This window comes from Zosterops lateralis (genome assembly GCF_965231275.1).
Source record: "Zosterops lateralis genome assembly, chromosome: 14".
NCBI lineage: Eukaryota > Metazoa > Chordata > Aves > Passeriformes > Zosteropidae > Zosterops > Zosterops lateralis.
In genome coordinates, this window is record NC_139774.1 from 3580352 (window position 1) to 3602563 (window position 22212).

The window sequence follows — 22212 nt, forward strand, 5'->3', positions numbered from 1 at the left end:
GTGCTGCAGCAGCTGGCAACTGGGGACACAAATCAGATGCCTTCAGACAGTGTGACACCATCAGACAGTGTGGCACCATCTTGAAATGTAGCAAAGAACGTAAAATATTAAAACAAGCTCAAATTCCTGTTTAAAGATTTGTGCATCGGCTTAAGAACTCCTAAAGTAAACAGAGTAGAGCTCACATGGCAAGTTGATGTGTGGTGATAGTGGTGCTGAAAGCAAGACATGCTGTTCTGGCTGTACAAGAACCAAAGTGCCATGTTTGAAATGCATTCTCCTCCTTATTTCACCATATTGGACAAGAGTGCACATACCCAGAGATTAACCTCTTTCCACCTTCCCTCTTCCTCTAATTTTTACAGTTTAAAAATTGGGCTACTTCTCCTAAAAAAAAAAAGCCCATGAAATTGCTGCTGGCTTTACTCCCTTCCCAACCTTCAGAACATGGGACTGAACTGATGTTACAACATAAAAATTGATAAATCAAGAAGTGTGGTGACTCAGTTGACCTGTGCTTCCTAGAAACAAATTAGCATCCTAAGAACTAAAAGCAGGTGCAGGATGCCATTTCTTCAGTGGATTTGTCTGGTCCTGTCAGAGGAGGATTCCTGTTGTACTGCAGCACACAAATGATGTTTGTCTGCTCCACCCTGCTGGAGGGGACGCTGGAGGGCAGCAGGAGCAGCCTCAGGAATCTCAAAGTAGAAAAAGGGATTTCTGAAGAATCAACCCTTTCACGTAAACCACTGGGCTTTTTCAAAGTGAACTACTCAAAAAGGGAGATCAGATGTTTAAAAAATAATCAAACATTGTTCAACAAGTTCAGTTTTATATGTACCTTGCTTGGGAAGAAGTTGTGTGTGCCTGAAAGATAATTTATAAAATGAACAAAAAAATCTGTGGATGAAAAAACTATACCTATAATTGTTCTCTCAAACTTAAAGGCTTTCTTTTTTTCCAGTGTTGCAGTTAAAACACATTAGGCAAAGCATTTTACTTTACTACAGACTTTACTAAAATCTTCCACCTCCTTTTCAAGTTTGCAAACGTTTCCTATTCACATTTTACAAACAAAAAAAAACTAATTAAGTTAAAAGCTGTATAAAATGAAACTTGTAAAAAAACCCAGTTCTTGGTAAATTTTTAGAAAGTGATTTCCTTTTTAAAATACTTATGAACGTGTGTTATGAAAGGAAAATGAAATGCCACTTTTTTTTTTTTTTTTTTTTTTTTTTTTTCCAATGAGAGTTGAATACATTTTGTCTGTTAAGACCGAAACTCTGTAGTTTTCAGCCTGGAGGAAGTGATAGCTCCAGTTAAAAATAATGTTGGTATGTCTGAAAAGGCTGGTGGTGGTCATCATCCCTTTTTAAAGATTTTTTTTGTTTCATATCATAAAACTGATTAAAAAGCAGGACTGAACAAGGATTTGTACTGTATTTCTGACCAACCTTTCTGAAGCAAGCTTTTTGGGGGTGCTGCAGTCTGAGCTGATGGAGCTCATGGAGATGAAGGACAACTGGCGGTAGGATTTCAGCATTGACCTCGGCCGCCCCACCCTCTTGTCATCAAACTCTGGCTGCAGGATGGAAGAGAGAAACACATCCTGTCAAACAACTCTGCAGCTTCAATTCCTTCTCCTGACGCTACACCTGGAAGGCTGTGCAGATGTTTAACACTTGGCACGAAAGAAGTTGTCTGTTCCTGTTAATTACTGTGATTTATCCTGTGTCTGGATGAATTCTTACTCTTCAGACCTCCCAAACTCAATTCACAAAGTACATTCCCTGCAAAATTGTAAATAGGTTAGGTTTTTAAAGTGCTGGTGCCTGAAAGTGCTGGAAGGTTCGTGTAAGAGTCAAAATTTCTGATTGTGGATTACAGCCTCTGTTATTGCAATTATTATTGCAATTACATGATTTCAAGTAAACTATTGCAATTACAGCCTCTATTATTGCAAAATTAAATCCATATTCAGATAGATATGTAGAATTTTCATCATACAGGTGTATAATACAGCAGTATTCAAAACTGAAGTTAGAAACTTGCTACTTTTCCCCGTATAACAGAAGAAATAAATCCTATTATAAAATCACCAATGCTGAAAGCAACAATATAAAATAATTTCCAAAGTAACTGTCATTTAATCACAAAAAACAGGCAATGTCATTCTTGCTAGCCTGCACAACTCAGATAGAATATTTTATTCAAGAATTGTCTGGGGAGTTTGTGTTCAGAAGTTATCCTTCAACTCCCAGATATTTCAGTTTGTTCTCAACTAATATTTATAGTATTATACACATGACAGGTTTTACTTCACAACACAGCTGGAAGTGGCTGGCACAGGGAGACATCAATTGCAGATCAAAGCCCTAAATCACTAAGAAAAAATTACAAAGAGAACAAACATAAGAACTTGCTTTTACTTCCTCAGTAAGGCTTGCAATTTTAAATCGGAATAAAATATACTCAAAATCTGCCAGAATGAGGAATATTTGATGTGGCAGAGAATTGGATCAGCTCTTGAATGATACAACTCAGATCCTACTACCTTTAGATCACAAGAAAACCCATAAGCAAAAAAAAAATAAAAAATAGCATGTTTTTGTTTAGAACAAGATGTGTATTAAATAAAGAGAAATTGGGGTAGAAGTTAAAAGGAGAGTCATACCAATTCTCTGACTCCATATTGTTTTTCCACTTTAACTTTTAAGTGCATGAAACATTCCTCCATCCGGTCATGGAAAGGACGAAGATTTTCAGAAACTCTTCTTTCATGAATCCTAATTCCAGCCCCAAGGAAAGGTATCTTAGCAGGAACAAAAGAAAAAAAAGGTGAGACTTTTCAAATGGGTCAAACAATCTCTCTGGTTCTGTTTGAATTATCTGGGAAATCAACTGCAAAACTCTTCCTGTGACTGGCAGGTGGATTTGCCCAATGATCTCAGCTTGGAGCAGCAAATGGAAGATGGAAAAGGCTCATGAAAAATGGGTTTTCCCAGTAAAAGTTTCTGAAAAACGTTGACTGCCTCACAGAGGTTGTGTTCTCTCTTGTATGTATTTTAATATTATGAGATTTATGCTAAATATTTTAGCTCCTCTTCTGCCACTAACCTTTTCTATCTGCTTTGCTCCAGCTTTTAACACTTTTTCATTAATATCTGGGATTTTTTGTAAAATCCTCTCAGATTCCACCATGCTTCCTTTTTGTGTTCTGACTCAGTAAATACTGTGGACATTGGTCCACACATCACACTGACTACATTTTATGGAAGTGTAATTGCAATATAACTTGTAGAATTGTGGTATTAAAGCCCATCTGTTACTGACAGATCTGTTTGTCCTCCTTAGAGGGATTTGCAGGGATGGGTAGAAATTACCCCTTATTTCCTATTGCCAGGTGACATTGTGGTCAGTCAATCCCCCTGAATTCAATGAGTGATTCTGATGGCCAGAAAACAACAACACACAGAGCTGTTCTGGGCAATGACACAGGACAAACTGTAAAGGCACAACTCAAATAATAATCAAACTGGGATGAGTCACAATGAAACAGGAAAAAAACTTCAAAAGCATTAAGAAAACAGTACAAACAATTCCATTAAAACTATTTGGAAGATTCATTTCAATGAGACAGGAATAAACAGTAAATTTTTGCTGTTTCTCATCTATGAAAGAGAGACAGAACCATAGGATCATGGAATAGTCTGGGTTGGAAGGGACCTTTAAAGGTCTTCCAGTCCAACCCCCTGCCATAGACAGGGCCACCTTCAATTCCATCAGGCTGCTCAGCGCCAACCTTGTCTTGGATGTTTCCAGGGGTGTTTTTGGTAAGTACAAAGAATGAGACATGGAACATGAGGAGAAACACTTTGAGCCATTCATTTCTGATAGTAAAATCCCAGATGAATTCTCACTATTTCTTACTACCTATCCATCTATTGATAGCAATGATTTCTATTTTGGACTGGTTAATGGAAATAGAATGGATAATTTTCTGAGGTCATGTTTTTTTCTGCTCCATTATCATTATCAGGTCAACAGAAAGAGCCATTTTCCCTTGAATCTCAGCAAAAATAGAGTTTTTTCTGCTACCACCTTCCATAGGTGCATTTTCCTCCTTGAGGCTGGTTGTCTTTATATACACTGTATATAAAATAATGAATAGTAAACTCAAATACCCTCAGTGCTGCCAGTATAGGGAGAATATTCAGTTCTCCTCTGGAGATACAACTTAAAAATATTTCCTAATAATCTTCCATGCTACTTGCCCCACAGAAGACACATAGCAGCAATCTTAAAGGGTCCCTGACCATGAAAATAATTCCTGAGAGCAGCAAACACTCCATTAATGTTTCTAGTGGAAAAAAAATCCTCCACCAAAAAAAAAAAAACCAAAAAAAAACCCAAAAAAAACCACAACACAACAACAAAACAAAACAAAACAAAACAAAAAAAAAAAAAAAAAAAAAACAACCACAAACAAACAAACAAACAAACAAACAAAAAAATCTAGGAAAGAGTTTTTTCCCAAGAGAGTTTCTGTTATTTGCCAACCTCAGAAATTAATGAAATCATTATGACCTTTGTCATGCTCTCAGGAATACAACCCAAGTTGGAAATCCTGGCCCTTTTAACCATAAATGTAGCTTGGTTTTTGATAAACCATTCCAGATGATGTGTTCTACCAAATACTTTCCAGGGGTTAAAAAAAAGTGGAAATGACACAATCACCTCAATGCTGAGTTCTCCTGCTAGACAGGAATGGAACAAAGGAACCCCTGGTGAAGCCTCAGTGGTGGCTGTCAGTGAGAAATTACCTGCCAAGCAATCAGATCTTTGAGTCTGTTCAGTTTTTCTGTATCCTCTGGATGTTGTCTGATATATTCTTCTGTAAAGAAAGCCTTAGACAAAAAAAAAAAAATAAATACAGTCCATCATTTTGACAGGTAAAGCAATCAAGCATTAATCCACACAGCCTGGATGGTGATGGCAACACTGCTCATCAAAGAGGAGAGACACATGCATGGTCCTTAGCCAGATGCTGCTGGTGATAATTCCTCCCTCTATCACCTGGGAGCTGAGCTTTGTAAAAAGATGTATTTGGTCCTCATCTGTCGTCCCTGAATTTCTTGCCTTCAAGTGTTTGAGTCTTTGCAGCAGCTTCTCACGCTGCTTCAAAGACTCAAACACTTGAAGGCAAGAAATTCAGGGACGACACTCATCCAGCACTTCTGATTTCGAGACCCTTATGAAACCCAATTATTGTTTCTTTTATAAAGTTTACAGTGAAAATAAAAAGGCACATATTTGGAGGGTCACGATTTGCATCAACTGATAACTTCAGTTATTCTGGTTTGCTTTCAAAGACAGAGGTAATCAGGAAAGGAGGATTTGAGGATCCCTTAGCTGATGGAATAATGGCTTTCCTATTCCCCATCCCCACTGCACTGCCACCTCAACAAAGGATGTAGGAGGATTATGAAATGATGCACCTGAGAATCTTCTTTGCAGTGACTCAAAAGCTCTTACCTTCTCATATTTAGCAAAGCCACCCATAACAGCTGGATCAACGATTCCATTCAGAAGCATGGAAAGAGGATTGATAGGGAGGTTCTCATCACTCTGGTACTGGTTAATCATCATCAAAATCTTTTCATTTGTCATGGACATAGTCTCAATAGCATTCTCTAAAGGACTGATTGTGCACTGTAAAGAAACAAAAGACTTCTAAGGTTCATAAAGATATAAACAGGTTTTATAAAACTCATGTACATGAACAACAGTTCTGCAATTCAGCAAACCCACACAGACGTGTTCAATTCTGAAACTATAAATTAGGCACAAGATATATCAATCCTGTATTGAGCAGTAGAAAGATTAAATGTAAATAATACTGGGTTATTATTTACATTTGTATGTATAAAAGGAAGTAACTGTAGCTTTGTGTGATAATTTTGCAAACTGGTTTGTACATGAGGGTTCAACAGCTACAAGTTGGACTGGCCCTGAGCACATTAAGACTCACCTGTGATATGGAGACCACCTCAAACCAGCGCAGGATTCCTGGGAGTTTGTAGGCTGTGACAAATGATGTCCTCTCAATCCACATAGACTATCAAAAACATAAAATGGTACTTCAGGACTGAACCTTCAATCTTTTCTGCCTTCTGAGATGTCAGAATGAAATGGATGTAGATGGGAAGCATATGCATATCTTTGCATAAAAAGACACTGCAAACTAAATCTAGCACAGCGACTTGAACAAATAATTTTCCTGATTTCAGATTAGGTCATCTTCAGGCACAAAGCCTCCGCAAAACAGGGGAAAAAGAGAATTACCCCTGAATATTTTCGTTTGTGTTCCTATTTTTGCCATTACAGATGGAATGGCTGTCATTGAATGACCCATTCTCACCTCCACCCAGATTATATTTCCTCTCTCCACATTCAAAAGGTATTTCTGCAATTAAAAGCAGTAATAGCCCTGGAACAACTTGCCAGCATTCTGACCTTGTTTTTGGTCCTCTCAGTTTTCTTTTCTGAACAAGACTGGCTGTTGGCATTTCAGAATAGTTTGGAATAGCCACTGTTTCATTTACCCTGCTGCTCCTTATTTCACCATCAGGTCATCAAAACTGCCAGTACTGTTAAATACCCTAAAAAGTGAATGAAGACACTCCAGCTGTCCCAGTTTCCACCTCTTTGAAGGAAACAGGCATCTTATCTACTGTCCTCAGCAATGGGAACATCAACAATTTAGTTCTTGTAAAACCATTTCAAGGTATATTCATTAATGGGCCCCAAATTCTAGTTTGCAAAGGAGGCCAAGACACATCCTGAGTCTTGACAATACATTCTGGGATGTCAGGGTAGAGTTTGTGTCTGAAGTGTTGATTTAACAGCAGGTAGGAAGCTCTTACATGAAAGTGTTGACTCTGCTAATCAGCACACACATAACAGGAATTGTACATTTTGGAAAGAAATGGCTTTTCCCAGCAGTATGCCAAGAGCACAGCTTAGCCATAAGGCTTGGATGGGATGCTTTTCAAAACAAACCATAAAATACCAGATACCTGTAAAATGAAAATACAGACACCACATTTTTATGCTTAACACTGAGAAGTAATTCATGGTGGTGAGGATTTCTTAGAATATTTGAAGAGTGGAGGCCATTCCTTAGCATTCCACCATTAGGCACGGGAGTAAAAGTGACACAGGCAGTTCTCTCACGAGCTGAGATCTCACAGGACTCAGGAAAGCAGATGACACTCACCTCATTGCCAGGCTGGCAGCTGATGGAACTGCTTCAAACTACAAGCAGCAAAGCATTTGATATTTATTTACATGTCACCTTGTTTCCTAATGAAAATCTGTACCAGAAAAAGTTGCTGCTGAACATGAACATGTTGAACATGTTTAACTGTATAAAGTTTACCTGCAACTGGAACAGTGATGTATAATTAAGTACCCAAGGGTTGTGCTGAAATAGAGAAGCCTGGCATTTGGTATTTTTGAATCAAATCTTAAAGTTAAGGTGTTTATAGTGAGTACTCTGAGCCTAAGAAAAGAGCTAGGATCAAAATTCAGTCGCAGTTACCAGAACTACATCAATCACCTTGTCGTTAATTTACTTACAGCAAATTCATTTTCAGGGTCAACAGATCCTTTCCTGACTGGTCTTGAATAGTGGAACCGCTGCACGTTGTTTGACTTATAAAAGCTGAAAGATTTTAAAATAACTACTGTAAAAGTACAGAAACCAGAAATTAATGGATCTTGTTATCACCGAGAAATATTTCATTTTGAGTAGTTGAGTTTTTAATTGAAAGTAAATTTACTGCTCAGAAAAAAGGACTTTACTGGAAAATCAGACAGCAACTACTTTATCCATAAATCAGAGTCAACGCACAGTATTTTACAAGTATTAAGCTTCAACTTGTGACTGGATGTATTTCCCAGGTAGAAAAATTCCAGAACTTCCAGATTAATGTTCAAATCCACAGAGGGACTAGAAGAGATTTTTCCTCTCATATCTTGCTGTGGCATGTGCCCTACTTGCCAGTTTGATCCTGGTTTATGAAAGGATCATTTTCATTCAAAAGCACTGACTGAGCAGAGCAGGTATTTTCACCTGGAGTGGAACATGGCACATGACAAAGCAGTTTAATCTTGTCCAACAATCCTGCTCACAGTGCTGAACCACAGTCAACAAATTAAACAGCTGAAGCCATTAATAACAATTTCTTGAGCTAGATAATAGTATGTATATAACTGCTTGTAGAGGAGTGCACCAATGGAAAGGATCTTTTGCAAGTTTATGTTATGGTCTGTTCTATTCAGCAAATGTTTCACTCTCCATCATTGTGACATCTTTCCACTAAACTTGCAACCTCTTGGCTTTTAGCACTGGGGATGCAGAGTTTTGGCTAAGCATTTTGCTGTCCACAGGAAAATCTCTCTTTTGGGTTTTTAGTATTTATGTTAAAGATGCATTAAATTTAAAACCTTGTTAAGTAAAAGTTAATTTTGCAGAAAAAAATAAATCTCAGAAATCTCTTCCAGTAAAACTGAACCATGTTTTGAAAGCCCAGAAAAACAAACGGAGAAGCCCCAAACATCTGAGTTAAGCATGGTATGTTAGTTCATAGGAAACTATGACTTCTGATCCAAACTGAGAAGATTTTCTTCATCAGTAAAGCAAAGTAACCGGAAAATACTGCCACACTAAGTCAGATCCCTTTATGCAGTTCCATCTGAAAGGACTTGAAGCTCTTTGATGGAATTAATGGACTGCCATCACCTAATGTAACAAACAATTAAATGCCCAATGAAGAAAACTCGTAAAAGTAAATCTTTAAGCCCAGATATGATCAGCACTTTGGTTGAATTCTGCAGCTGAGACAAACCATTACAAAATCTCCCCTATGAGTAGAGATTGTACTTTACATGGAACACTTTGCTACATAAACTGAAGCAGTTTGAAATGTGGTTGGCTCTACACTGAAATCTGGTCCAACAGGATCACATTTAGAACTTGCCTTTCAGTTACGGATTTTAAAATGAATCAAGTTGAAATTACAACAACAATTTTTGTGGCTTTTTGGGTTAGGTTGTTTTTTGGTCTGTGTTTGTTTATTTTAAATCCTGTCACACAAAACTTGTGCTCAGACCTGCTTTATTTCCTTTGGTGTTATGTGGAGAGATGATTCTTATTTTTCCACTCTGATTCAGTTGCTACTTCAGTAAAGATTCCATATAGAGGGCTGCAGACCAAGGGCACAACTGGTTTGGAAGCAGCTCTTGGTCAGTCTGTTCTCAAAATACTTCAGTCAATTCATTTCCTTTATTCCTTTATAAAACCCATACTCCAGAGCACCAGCAGAAACCATTTTACCACCGTGTGTTCTACACTGGACCAGACAAGATATAACAATATCCTGTCATTCAAAAGCTTCATTCCACCACTCTCACACTGCCAGTGACCTCCAAGAGCCCTCTCTCTACCACTTGTCTGAGAAGCTGTGTTGAAAATTCAATAACTTTGACCCAAAGCACAGATTCCACCTCCCTGCCCTGCATCCCTGAGTTATTTCTGCAGTGGTAGATGGGTACGGGCTCCTTCATGGAATTCCTGGGGAATATCCAGGACAGATTGGATGGAGCTCTGAGCCATGTCCCTGGGGGTTGGCCTGTGAAGGTGCCTTCCCTCACAAACTGTTCTCTCATTCTATGAATATATAAGTCAATAAATCAAGAAAACAAAAACTCCAAGGTTCATTAGCAAATGACTGAATTCACAAAATAATGGTTGTCAGTTGAGGGATATGGACTGATTTTCATTATACTATCTACTACAGAAATTTACTTACTTTATGATTTGATCAGGCACTGCCTTATTTTTGAATCCTGGCTGCTCCTCCAGGACTGGCTGCACTGTAAAACATTGGATATCTGAAATTGTGGAAGTTAAGGGCATGTTATTAACTATTAGTATGAAATACTGTAGGCTGCAGGGGAAATAAAAATAATAATAATAATAATAAAAGACATTTTCTGATGAAAAATCTGAAGTGTTCAGGATTTCACTTCTGAAGTTTCCTTGGCCAAAAAAAGAAAAATCTGCCAGTAGTAACCAGTGAATACATATTAATTCTGAACTGCATATTTTTATTATTTCCCAAGCTTGAATATCTGCAGCTGAATTTATCACACTGACTCATTCATTAAATTTTTAAGCTCAGGCAACTTACAAAAATAACATCAACCACATCTGATTTTAACAGTTTCACTGTGTAGCTTTAGGCATGCATAAAGTCATGATGGTTAACATTTTGTTTTGAAATCTGTAACTGAACAGCCCTTTTACTTGAGAGTTCTTTTTTCTACAGAAGTGCTGTTTTAAAAATCTGAATACTGTATTTGTAAGTAAATATATCACATCCTTACATATTTCAGTATGTTTGAAACTCATGCCCTCTGGTCAGATCCTCTTGCAGAAGTGCAGAAGTAGTGCCTATCTCCTGTTCTTTGCAAACAGATGAGCAAATTCTACCTTAAGGACTGAAGCTTGTGTCCTCCAAAAAAAAAATTAATTAGTTAAGAGACAAGACAGACTTGGGAGAGCGTGGCTTTCAAGCTTAATGTACTATTTTAGACAAGCCTGTAATACTCCCACGTCAGTCCCAATAGTGTGAAAAGAAAATATTTCCTTTCTCTTCTAGAAAGTTCCACCAGAATAGGCTTGAGAGAGTGTGTGAAGTTTTACAACACTATTTTGAAAATTGATAAAGGAAAATCAGCATGCAAAAACAAATGTCTGATATGATGAGGTGATCTCATATCTGCTCAGTCAGTAATGACTCAAATCAGAAGAAAAAGATAATCACAGTTATTCTAACCAAGAAAAACTGAGCCCATTCTAAAAGTTGGTTAACAATGTCTGTAAGTTAATTTTCCTAAGAAAATTTCTGAGGGACTTGGGACATGTTTATGTTACCAAGAATGGAGGTGATGCCGAAGTGTGGTGCCAGTCAGAGCAGTGCTCAAGGAAGACATGAATTTATTATCAAGACACAACAGCTATGAATGTGAGGTAACAGAAAATTTGCTGCTTTAAACTGAGTCTCTTCAAGTGTGTGACACTGGTTTTGCCATTTGAAGAAAAATAAAGCTAAACCATGTATGAATTTTCTTCCCTGAAGGGCTGTCAAGCCCTAGCACAGGCTGCCCAGGGAAGAGGTTGAGTCACCGTCCCTGGAGGGGTTTAAAAGACATGTAGATGTGGCACTTGGGAACATGGGTGAACAAGGCTTGTGGTTGGACTCAACCTTAAAGGTTTTTTCCAACCTAAATGTTTCTAGGACGAATGAAAGAGACAGACTCCTCAGAACTCCTCGGAAAAACAGGAGCTCTCTCAGGAACAAACCAGAAAAGACATGGAGGACGTGTAAGCAAAACTGCAAACTGAGCTGCCACAGCAGTAAACTTTCGACCTTTTCAGGAAATTTTTGTTTCACACAGATGAACTCATGCTAAGAACAAGGTTTCCCAACCCTCCTTCCCTCTGCAATCTCCCATGTGCCCAAGGATACATTGACCAGGAGAATTTTTCACGTCCTCTCCAGGCGCTGCGGTCGTGTTCATCTTCTCAGCACTGGGGAACTGGCTCATCAGCTGGGCCTGGAAATCCTCCCTCCTCTCATACTCCTTGCCACGGTAGATGAACACTTTGTTCTGCAGGGAATGAGGAGTTACTGCCTGGGTGGGGTGGTGCTGAGGCAGAAGCTGCAGTTTCAGGGTGATTGACACAGCAGAGTCCAGGTTTGGCAATGGCTGTTTCTGTTTTCTGAATATCAATCAGCTCTAAAGCCAAACACTGTTTGACCAAGTGCTGGAAAGCAGCACTGACCCTCCAGAGATTCTGGACTCAAAGTTTTATTATTCAGAAACAGTAACACTGGTTTAATACCAGCCTATCATTTCACTGTTCTCCCAATGTCTTAAAGGCAGCTTTGGCCTTTAAACTTGGGAAGCAAGGCCTCTCATTGCTTTCCAAGGATGATGAAAACCTCCCTACTAATTGCTGTATGTAAGAGAAGTTTTAGTAGTAAGAAACATCAAATATTTAGGTTATTTTTCTGCTCTGAACTCATGCACTACTGTCATTACAACAATGACCTTTTAAAAAACTACAGTACAATCCAGTTGTGCAGCACTTTCCAAGCTCATCAGGTTTCTTTGAAAAACCAGACTTGGAATCTGGATTTCCCTCATGGTAGTCAAAACCAGAGAAAAGTCAAGATAAGAGGGTAGATTTAGCTTATTTGAATAAAACCTGTCCAAACCTACCATAATTGTTCTAAAGTAGGAATTGTTGCTGTTCAGGAACAAACTTAGAGCAGTACAAGACAGTTGGCATGAACAGCTCAGCTCAGAGTATATTAGAGTAAAAAAAAGGAATTTGGACATTAATCATGAGGAAAAAAGAAAAATAAGAATGAAAATAGATGAAAAAGTAAGAATTAATCAAGTTTACCCTTAGAAATGTTGGGAATCCTTGGCCATAATAGCCAACAGCAAAATAGTCTGGTTTAGGCCTCAGAATTTTCATGATATTTTCATAGAACTTTGCTTGCTGGATCTGAAAGCAAAACCAACAGTAATTTGTGTTTAGGGGTTTCATCTATGCATTTTTAACCTCTACTACACATGCAAGAGCTCTCAGCTATCAGCTGATGGGCTACAGCAATAATCAGCTTTCCCACAGGAGCTGCAGGGGAACATTACACACTGTTTACATTTATACATAAATATAATACACAGTGAAATGGGTATGGCTTCAGCTTTAATATCTGACCCTCAGAATTGGCTTACCCTTAACTTAGGAGCAAAACAAACACCAAAGTCATCCCTGGCCATTGATAACATTATTGAAATAATAGATTTGGAAAAACTCCCTGCCTCAAATGTTTCTCAAAGGAATGGGATCAAATCCAATTTTACTGTGGCCTCATATTAAGGGCACAAACCATATAAAGGTCTTAGAACAAATTCTTCCATAAAATACCAAGTGTCATTTAGGTGTTATGTCTGTGAGAGCACAGCACTGCAACTTAAACGGGCTTTAAAAATGTATTTTAATTCATGATAAAAACAGAGCAAAAGAAGTTTTCTTTATACACAGCACCATTCAAGAACATTATGTTTTGATTCTTACAGTATTTCTGAGGAAGATTCAGGGATATCTATTGAATGAGCCCTAAACATTTGTTAAAAATCATACAAACATGAAATATTGGGAATAGAGTAAAAAGGTTTGTAGGGAGTGGGATCCTTTTTGGATTCATTAAATTTTAATGAAAACAAATAACTGAATATTTTATTTTGCTTCAAAATTTTCCTTTTAGTCTTTGGACCTAGTTCTAATTCCTTGTACTGTAATATTTCCAGAGTCCTGATTAGGACAGAATTATTCAGGCTTGTCAAGCTCCAAGCTGCTAAAATTTAAAGAAAAATTTAGAGGGAAAAGTTCATCCAGGTGTTCTTTCTACCCTAGGGCAGTACAGAGGCTTCAAAATGTGGCCTTTAAATTTCCCCAGGTGAAAACATGTTTATTTAATCTACAGACAGTTTAAAATACCTCAATAAACAGATGTTCATGCAACTTTAACCAACAGTTATTTATGAACTTTTACCACTGGATTGCTACAGTGAAACAGGAACTCTTCAACAAACGAATTAAAAATCCATTTTAGACCAGGAGCTCATAGGCAGCTCTGCTGTTTGATGGCTAAAAAGCACTGATTTCTGTGAACTGCAATAATTTGAAGATCTGCATAGAATCTTACCAAGTTTTGACTTAGAAGTTCATAGTCAAAAACCTCCTTTTCATATTGCTCTGCAAGCTCTTTGCATAAAGATATGGCTTCTTCCCACATCTGCAATGCAACCACACAATCAGAAAGTAAATTCAGAACCAACAAACAAGTTTTCCATGCATCAGAGTTTAACTGCCGTTTTATTGATTATGCTGTCTTTAAAGTGCAGTCATTTATTAACTGCACATTTAAACTGGAAGACTCAGGGCAATCATAAACTTAAGGAAGGCAGATTAATGTTAAAAAATAAAAGTGTTTTATGATTCATTACAGGGAGGAATAAGTAAACCTACTTTATTAGTAGAGTAACGTTTTTTAAAAAATCATCTAACCTTCCAGATGCATTAAAGAAAAAAAAAAAAATAGTAAATCACTGAGGTGATAACATTCAGAACACACCCCAAACACAGAGCAGTTTATGAGGGGACTGACATCTGCCTGTCCTTAAAGCACATACCATTTAGCAAAATACCCTGCAGCATCCATGATCATAGGGAGTCTTGTCTATGACAGCTCTCCTTGTCACCTAAATAACTACAAGCCTTAAATTTCCACTTGCCCAGAGTGGCAGCTTCCTTCTTTTCACACAACTTAACAGCTGCTGTGACAGTGAGTGCCACTGAAAGACCAGGGCTGCTTTTCTCATCTGCCGTGGGCACTGCACAAAAATGGTCGTAAAGCAGGAACAAACTCCCTCTCGTGAGGATATTTCTCAGATTCTGCCACCTCACCTATTCAGAACAGACAAAGAAAAGACAAAGAGGTCCCTGGGCAGAATTCTCTGCTGCAGAGACGACACTGCTGTCACACATCAGGCCATGCTCACCTCTGCCAGGGGCTCTTTGGCCAGGTATCCTGACCCTGGGAGGTGACCCTTGGCCCCTGGGCTGCGCCTGGGTGCTGCAGGTCAGGAGCTGGGAGGGTTTGGTTCTCCTGGGACACAGTGCAGTTACTGCAGAGGCTAGCAGAAAACCAGGGAAGCTGAAGCTGAAACTTCCTACCTTGTGAGTTATACGAAGGGCTTCTTTTGCAAGAAGCAGTAATGAATTTCCTTCCCCATCTGTACCTCTGGCTATGGCTGAACAAGACATAATGACTTAAAGGTCCTGCTGGTCATGGGATAATTATCTGGCACTGCAGAGTTTCCTCCTGCTTTCTAGTCCTTTGCTTTATTTCCAAAATTCTCAGCTTGAATGCCCTTGCGCTGACAGGTAATTTTATAAACTTTTTTTTTTTTTTCTTTTTTTTTTTTTTTTTTTTTTTTTTTTTTTTTTTTTTTTTTTTGTCTTAAATTGAACTAAACTGAGGTACTGAGCATCAATCTGTTACATTTTAAGTTTAGGATACAATTCCCAGTCTTCTCTGAAACAAGTATGTCTATTTTGAACCATCTGGATTTTTTTGAGGCAAGGCCCAAGTGGTTTAGAAATGGAAGTTGTGTAGTCCAAACTCTTTTCTTTGTAAGGGGAAACAGATTCAACATTTTTTATTGTATTTTGCTGGTCCCTGACAGAGATGCTTGTGATGATGTGTTGAGATATTCTCCCTCCTTCCCTGTGAATGAGGTCGTGGAAAGAACATATTCCTATGGAGCAGATATGCTCTGGAAATAAGCCTCCAGGACACAATTTTTACTTGACCCACATTTCAAAGCAGCTTTTCCTCACAGATATTTTATACAGGGCACATTCATTAAACACAACTATTCAGAGTAGCACAGAAGAGAGATTTGGAGGGGAAGAGCTCTCCAGACCTACCTTTCCTTTGTCAAAGTATTCTATGATCTTTTCATACAAATTCTCTTTCAGGTGTCTGTAGGTCTGTGAGCACTGGAACTCTGTTGACATGACCTGGGGTGCACACTGCTCATCCGACCACTGAGAATGAGAACACATCAAAAAGAATTTTTGAGTTCAGTGTTTCACATCAAAGGCCCCCCCCCGCCCCCCTCCCACAAGGTCTGGTCCCCTGGGCTCTTCTTAGTGTTTTCTTCCCAAGTCTTTTTTACCCATCCACAGACAAGCTGGGAAAGGCACAGGGATTGCATTCACTGCCTCTCAGACAAGTGCTATGTGGTAACCAATACTAGACAGAATATTTAAAAAATACTTTAGAATCTTATACTTGCCCATCCTTGCCCCACTTACAAATTTTGTATAAAAATCTATGTGAGAAAATTAGCTCCCTTCTTTTTTAGTGGTATCATCTTGACTGACTTGATTTACATTTTTTGTATTAAAATATTTCATATACAATTATCTTTGTCTATACCAACATAGACTACATATCTAATATTTGTACAATCATAAAAAATCAAAATGAAGTTTAAGCAAAATAGCACGAATTTATATAGTTCTGCACTAAAGTAAATTCCATAAGAAATATCAGATTTTTGCTGAAGAACATTTAAATTTGGAATGTCTCCTTGTAATAGAAATTGATCTTACTGACCATTTTAACTGATACTGTCCATTACATGGGTAATGAACAATAGTTATAGGGAAAGATAATTAATTACCAGCTACAAGAGAAAGCCAACATAACTTGGTTATGTAATCCATATTATTTAAAATTAAAATTTAGATGTCCCCTTGTGATAGTTGGAATGGTGTTATTTTCATAACTGTTATGTTTAGGATAGTAAGAAATTACCAAAATGAAAACTACATTTGTACACAATGTTCTCACTGTAAAGGAAAACTATTTTTCTGCCATATTTAGTTTCAACAATATATGATTTTTAATCACCTACTGAAAATATAATTTCAACAACTAATGCTAATTTTGTATGACCTACTGCAGTATTTCTAACTAGAAACTTGAATACCCCTGTGGAAAATAACTCAGAGATTAAGACATTCACTTAAGAATATCAAATTGAAAACTGCAAAAGCTTAATTGTATATTGAGTTTAGAAAATCTAACCTTCAGGAGCCACGTGTGGAGTAGAAGGGTATATGCTGCTTCTGTGTAATTCTCACAATCTAAATGAAGATCTCGCAATTTATACAAATACCTGATAGAGGAGAGAGCAAGGATTAGACTGGAGACTGACACGACTGGAATGCTGAGCATCAAAATGTCCCAGATAACAGGGAGCTCCATGGATGTCACACTGTGACTCCCCAAAGAGCCTTCAAGGACACTGAGGGGGTTGAAGATCTGGACATTTATTCACCCTTGGCTGTTCTTTTTGTGTGCTAAGACCTTGTGCAGGAAAAGAGGAAAGGAGCCATACTCCTCCTGTGGTCAGCTCCTCAGAGAGCAGGGATTGCTGCATCCAGGGCCCTCCCAGGCCAACCTTCCTGCAGGGCTCCTCAGGGGCTGCCTTGCCCTGCAGCACCTCTCACTCACAGGCGCACACGTTCTTCATGCACACAGGTGCAACCACAACAGATACCAGGAGGAAGCAGAGAGTGGAAAACACCAGCCCAGAAAGGCAAAGCAGACCCTGTTCCATCTGGGAGGTGTTGGGGCAGAGGAGTTGTTCTAATCTCAATGTTCTCCTTGATGCCTATGGCAGCATTGCTGCTTCCAGTACGGTCACTGCCCACCACGGGGCTCAAGCTGAAGCTACAGCAGCCAGGAAGAAAATTGCATCCCTTCCTCTAGCTCAGGCCAGGAGTTTTGAGACACAGGAGCTCTGACACCAAGGCACTCCCATTCCCAGCTGCCAGCCCTACAGAAAGTTTTCCCCTCAGCAATGCCCACAGAGGGAGCCTTGTTCCCCCTGGCCCCTCTGGCTCACAGCTCCAGGGTGAGCTCTGAGTCACCTCCAAGCCTCATCTCAGCTGGGGCTCTGGGCTTTGTTCTGCAGATTTTGCAGGAGAGGACAGGCAGGAAACAGGGAGCTTTTGAAGCAGCAAGATCTGCTACAGCCCACACACAGAACTCTTGAAGACTGCAAGAGCTATGCCACACCTGCAGGAATTTGCCATTGGAAAAGCAAGAGGCCATGCCACACCTGCACGGAATTTGCTATTAGAGAAGCAATAGGCCAATGCCACATCTCCAGGAATTTGCCTGTGTAGCTGCAGTTCTCACAGAAAATGCCTCAGCTGCAATCCTGCCCCTGGAGTGTTGCATATTTGAAGGACACTCAGCAGACTGGGCTACTCTACAAACCCAGAATGTTTTCTCTGTCATCATCCTACATGTGTGATATAGCTTTCCTCAAATCTATCTGCACTTTATTAATTTTAAACAATAGACAGTGAATGTTGAGTGATTTGATCAATTAGAAGTTAATTCTTGTGGAAAAAATGCTGCTGCTGAATACATAGCACAAATTCCCAGTTGCTGAAGGTCAAGCTAAGAACATAGTGAGAATGCAGATGAGGCCAGGGCTATCACAGAGTCATTAGGGATGGTAAAGTAACAATAAATACAGAAATCCAAGACAGTGATAAAACCAGAACTCACACGACAATATTAATTCCCCTCTCCAAAAGAGATACAATGGAATGGTTGCCATACCTGATGTACATCTCCTCACGGTTAATGTTCTTGTAGAAATTCTAGGGACAGAAATATTTAAAGTTACCTCCTAATGTCCTTTAATAAAATGCTCTCTCTCTATATATATACTGAGGTTTTGCTTTCCTTTGTGGTTAGAAAGCTATGCTAGACAGCATGAAAAGTAGATTATTTACAGACTATCTAATGCTTAAAGCTGGGACTACTTCTTCAATTAATATTTTTATTAGTTATATGTATGGTTTTATACCTACATATACTTCTTCTAGTTCATAGTGGGATCATTACTGAAGGTTTTGCTATTAGAGAAGAGGAAAATATGGCTCCCCAAATGCATTAATAGAGTAAACCACATGCTCCAGCTACACTTGGTGCCAGCTGATCATTGAAGCTGATGTGTAGCACTGTAGTTATGGAGCATTGTGTAAAACCTCTAAAGGGACCAGTTCCAGGAATAAAGCTCATTTTTTGTCACCATACATAACATGTTTGGAGGAATGCAAGTCGTTATGGCTGTGTGAAATGCATGACAAGAATGGTTTCTTGAAGAGCTGCAGAAATTTACACCCCATTGCACAGTGATTATTGAGGAACAAAAAGTGTGTAATACTTCAAAGGTGCAGAGGTTCCTCCTCAGCTTTGAGGAATTTCCTGGTGGAATAATCTCTTCATGTGATATCCTCATTACAAAACAGGAATAGGAAAGAAAACAGAGTGGCCCAGGACAAGATCAGAGCCTTAAACCCCTTGGCACCCAGCTGCAAATGTGCCTTTCAGGTTTCCTGCCCACATTTGAAAACTGTAACTGTTGAGAAGCTGAAGCAGCAAGTGGGTCAGTTCTTCACCACAGCCTGACTCTGTTAAGAACCCACTGTCCCATTAAGCCTGTCAATGGGTACAGGCATGAGCAGCCAACTTCTTATTTATCCACAGAACCACAGTGGATAAAGCATCCAAAGCAAATGGGTGAATGTTGTTGGGATGGTCATGACACATTGAGTGACAGCATAAAAGTTCAGAAGGCTTCCCTGTGTTATGGCCCCATGCTGCCTTTATACAGTTTTTAACAAACCTTGAGGGCAACTTCTAATTGGTTAATAGCTTTCTTGTTAATTATTTTATTGGTTAGAAAAAGACATTTTCCTTTTCTATTAAATCTATCTATTCTTGATTGTTGTTACATGTTTTCTTTACTGATTCTCATGGGACAATTCCGTTGTTATTACAGGTGCACTTATTTTTCACCCTCAGAATAGATTGTTGTGTAAAAGGAACTTCTCATTCTCAAAACAGCCTCATATGGGAACTCACAGATTACTTGTTAGCAGCACTTAGGAGAAATGACAGGCCAACTGTTTACCCTATTCCTCCAGGTGAACATTGCTTTCAGACTTACACATGTATCCATGCAAAGAGATATAAAATCTCTTACTCCAGAGTTTAAATCACTATGGAATGTTGTCCCCTAGGAAGACTTACTTTCATGGTCAATAAATGGACCCTGATTGTTGCCCTGATTTTTCAATGTTCTGATGTTTTTACATTTCTGTACTGGAGTTCTCATGCTTGTAACATAAACAAAGACTGATACATTGTAAATAATACAAACAAATTAATGAAGTTCTGGTTTGATCAGTGGGGTCAAAAAGGTGTCAACCTCGTCCCCCAGCTGCTGGTCAAAGTCCAAACTCTATTTAAACCCCAAACCAAAATAAACTTCCTTCTTTTCTCATCTCACAACCTGATGGGTGAGTTGTGGTTTTCTGTGTCCATCTAGTGACACTGACCCCTCCCCTCCCCAGCCCAGGCCAGCAGAGAACACACCAGCAGGTTCACGGTGCAGCTCATGCGGTTGTCCTTGCTCTCGTCGCTCATCACGGCACGATAGTCCAGCAGCCTCTCCAGGAGCCCTTTCACCAGGCTCACAAAGCTTTCCACCAGGCTGCAGATGCCAGGGTGCTGCTTGGCACACTCTGTAAGGCTGCAAACACAGAAATGTTGGTGCAGTTCTGATGGCAAATGCTGAATTAGGCCTAAATCCACTGCAGAATGAGCTGGAAATCCCCTCTGTGAGTTGGTGATTTAGATATTTAGAAGACAGATGGCATATAAATCAAATGGAAAAAAAACCCAAAAGAAACATTTACTTTTCCTGTCTGTAAACAACTTTGAATTCAAGGGTGTACCCACAACTTCAGGACAGAGAAATCTGCATCTGTGCTATTACAAACTTAAACCTCTGAAATGTCATACTATTGCAATAAATAGTTTTTTTCCTCAGCAGAAAATGCAGAAATGCTCTCCTTCTCTTTGTACTGTTACATGTGAGTAAAAGTTCAAATGAACAAAAATTACAGTATTAGCTCGAAAAAGACATCACTAGAGTAATTTTACTTTGAGAAACAAGCAAAACCACTCAACTTTCTGCAGATTGAAAAGAGCAGCTTGATCTCTTCTAACAAAAATACAGGAAAGAATTTTATATTTTGGCATGATCAGTTTCAATTCACATTAACAAAACATTAACATATATTATTTCTAAAAAGTGCTGAAATGATTTAGGAGTAGAGATTTCACTTTACTGTCAAAGCTTTGTTTTCAACATTTAACTCTTAACATCATTAAGTGATTACTTGTGTCTCATTGAGGACTATTTTCTTTCTTTGCTTCAGAGGAATTATTTCTTTCTTTGCTTTTCTTTTGTTTCCTCTACTTAACATTCTGGTTTTCCATTGGGATCCTCTCTGACAAACTGCAGTTTTTATATATATTTTATTTATATATATATATATATATATATATATATATATAAAATATATAGATATTCACATATATAATTATAGATACAAGTATTGGGTCAGGCAGAGATGCAGTTAATTTTCTCCAAGACATTCCTGCTTTATGTTGGTAGCTGGGAAGTTTCTGACCTCTCAGTACTCAATTACCAATTGAGCTGTACATCATTTTCCAGACACACAGGTTAAAAAAAAAATTAGTAATCTTTAGGCACAATATTTTTAAACTGTAATTTAAAAAGTATAGTGATTTAATTAACAGCAAATCAATTTCTTTTACTCCTCATAATTATTTGAACCTTCTTCAGAAAATACATATTCATATTGACTTCAATTGCAAAGAAATCCTTGAAGCTCTGGCCTAGACCAGAACCCCTGCATAATACCCAGGAATAAAGTTCCATATCAAGCAAAGTAAAAGCAGCATCTGAAGTTTAATCCTTGGATTGTGCAGCTCCAGTGGAGTCCTGACACAGAGGGAATGTGTACGTGGATGTCTGAAAGAACATTTTGTATAAGATAGAAGGGACGGAGGCCAGCAGATAAAACCAGAATACTCCAATTGCTCTTGAGTGACTGGTCTGAAACTGAAATATTTAAATCAGTAACTGATTTACATGATAACATGGCTTTTATAAAATACATAAAATACACTGCAAATGGAAAGGAAACACTAAAGGGGCTGAAGAGGTGACAAGGACAGAAAAGGCTGGAGCACATTAAAATATGTTTGTGGGAAAGAAAGTAAGAAAGCTTCAGAAACACATAGGAGACTGGAATATTATACAGGAAAATGATGTTATTTTACATCTACAAGTACCAAAAACAGTGTGAGACACTAATGAAAGAAAGCACAGCCGCCATCCAAGTGACTGTTATGGATTTCTGCCACAGGTTCTCTTGCAGTAACAGCAAACAAGGCAGAGCTGTGGACACTCCCTGACTGCACAATGAACGTGAGGCACCAAGACATCACATTTCTTCCAAATACAAGCAGAAAAACATTGACATAAACCACAAGCTATTGCTGGGTCTCACCCAGCACGAAGTACATAACT

General features: G+C 38.6%; 1 protein-coding gene across 1 annotated transcript in view; it reads right to left on the reverse strand.

Annotated features, from left to right (window-relative positions):
* The window catches only part of DOCK2 (dedicator of cytokinesis 2), a 146778-nt gene that overhangs the window by 5709 nt on the left and 118857 nt on the right, over window positions 1-22212 (reverse strand). Inside the window, exons 31-44 of the mRNA XM_083871665.1 lie at window positions 20184-20340; window positions 18360-18400; window positions 16809-16899; window positions 15641-15760; window positions 13854-13943; window positions 12542-12646; window positions 11598-11739; window positions 9876-9957; window positions 7642-7726; window positions 6032-6118; window positions 5536-5712; window positions 4824-4907; window positions 2675-2812; window positions 1455-1582 (exon numbers count right to left, since the gene is read on the reverse strand). Of these exons, the coding sequence (XP_083727791.1) occupies window positions 1455-1582; window positions 2675-2812; window positions 4824-4907; window positions 5536-5712; window positions 6032-6118; window positions 7642-7726; window positions 9876-9957; window positions 11598-11739; window positions 12542-12646; window positions 13854-13943; window positions 15641-15760; window positions 16809-16899; window positions 18360-18400; window positions 20184-20340 (1527 nt within the window). The remainder of the gene's footprint in view (window positions 1-1454; window positions 1583-2674; window positions 2813-4823; window positions 4908-5535; window positions 5713-6031; window positions 6119-7641; window positions 7727-9875; window positions 9958-11597; window positions 11740-12541; window positions 12647-13853; window positions 13944-15640; window positions 15761-16808; window positions 16900-18359; window positions 18401-20183; window positions 20341-22212) is intronic.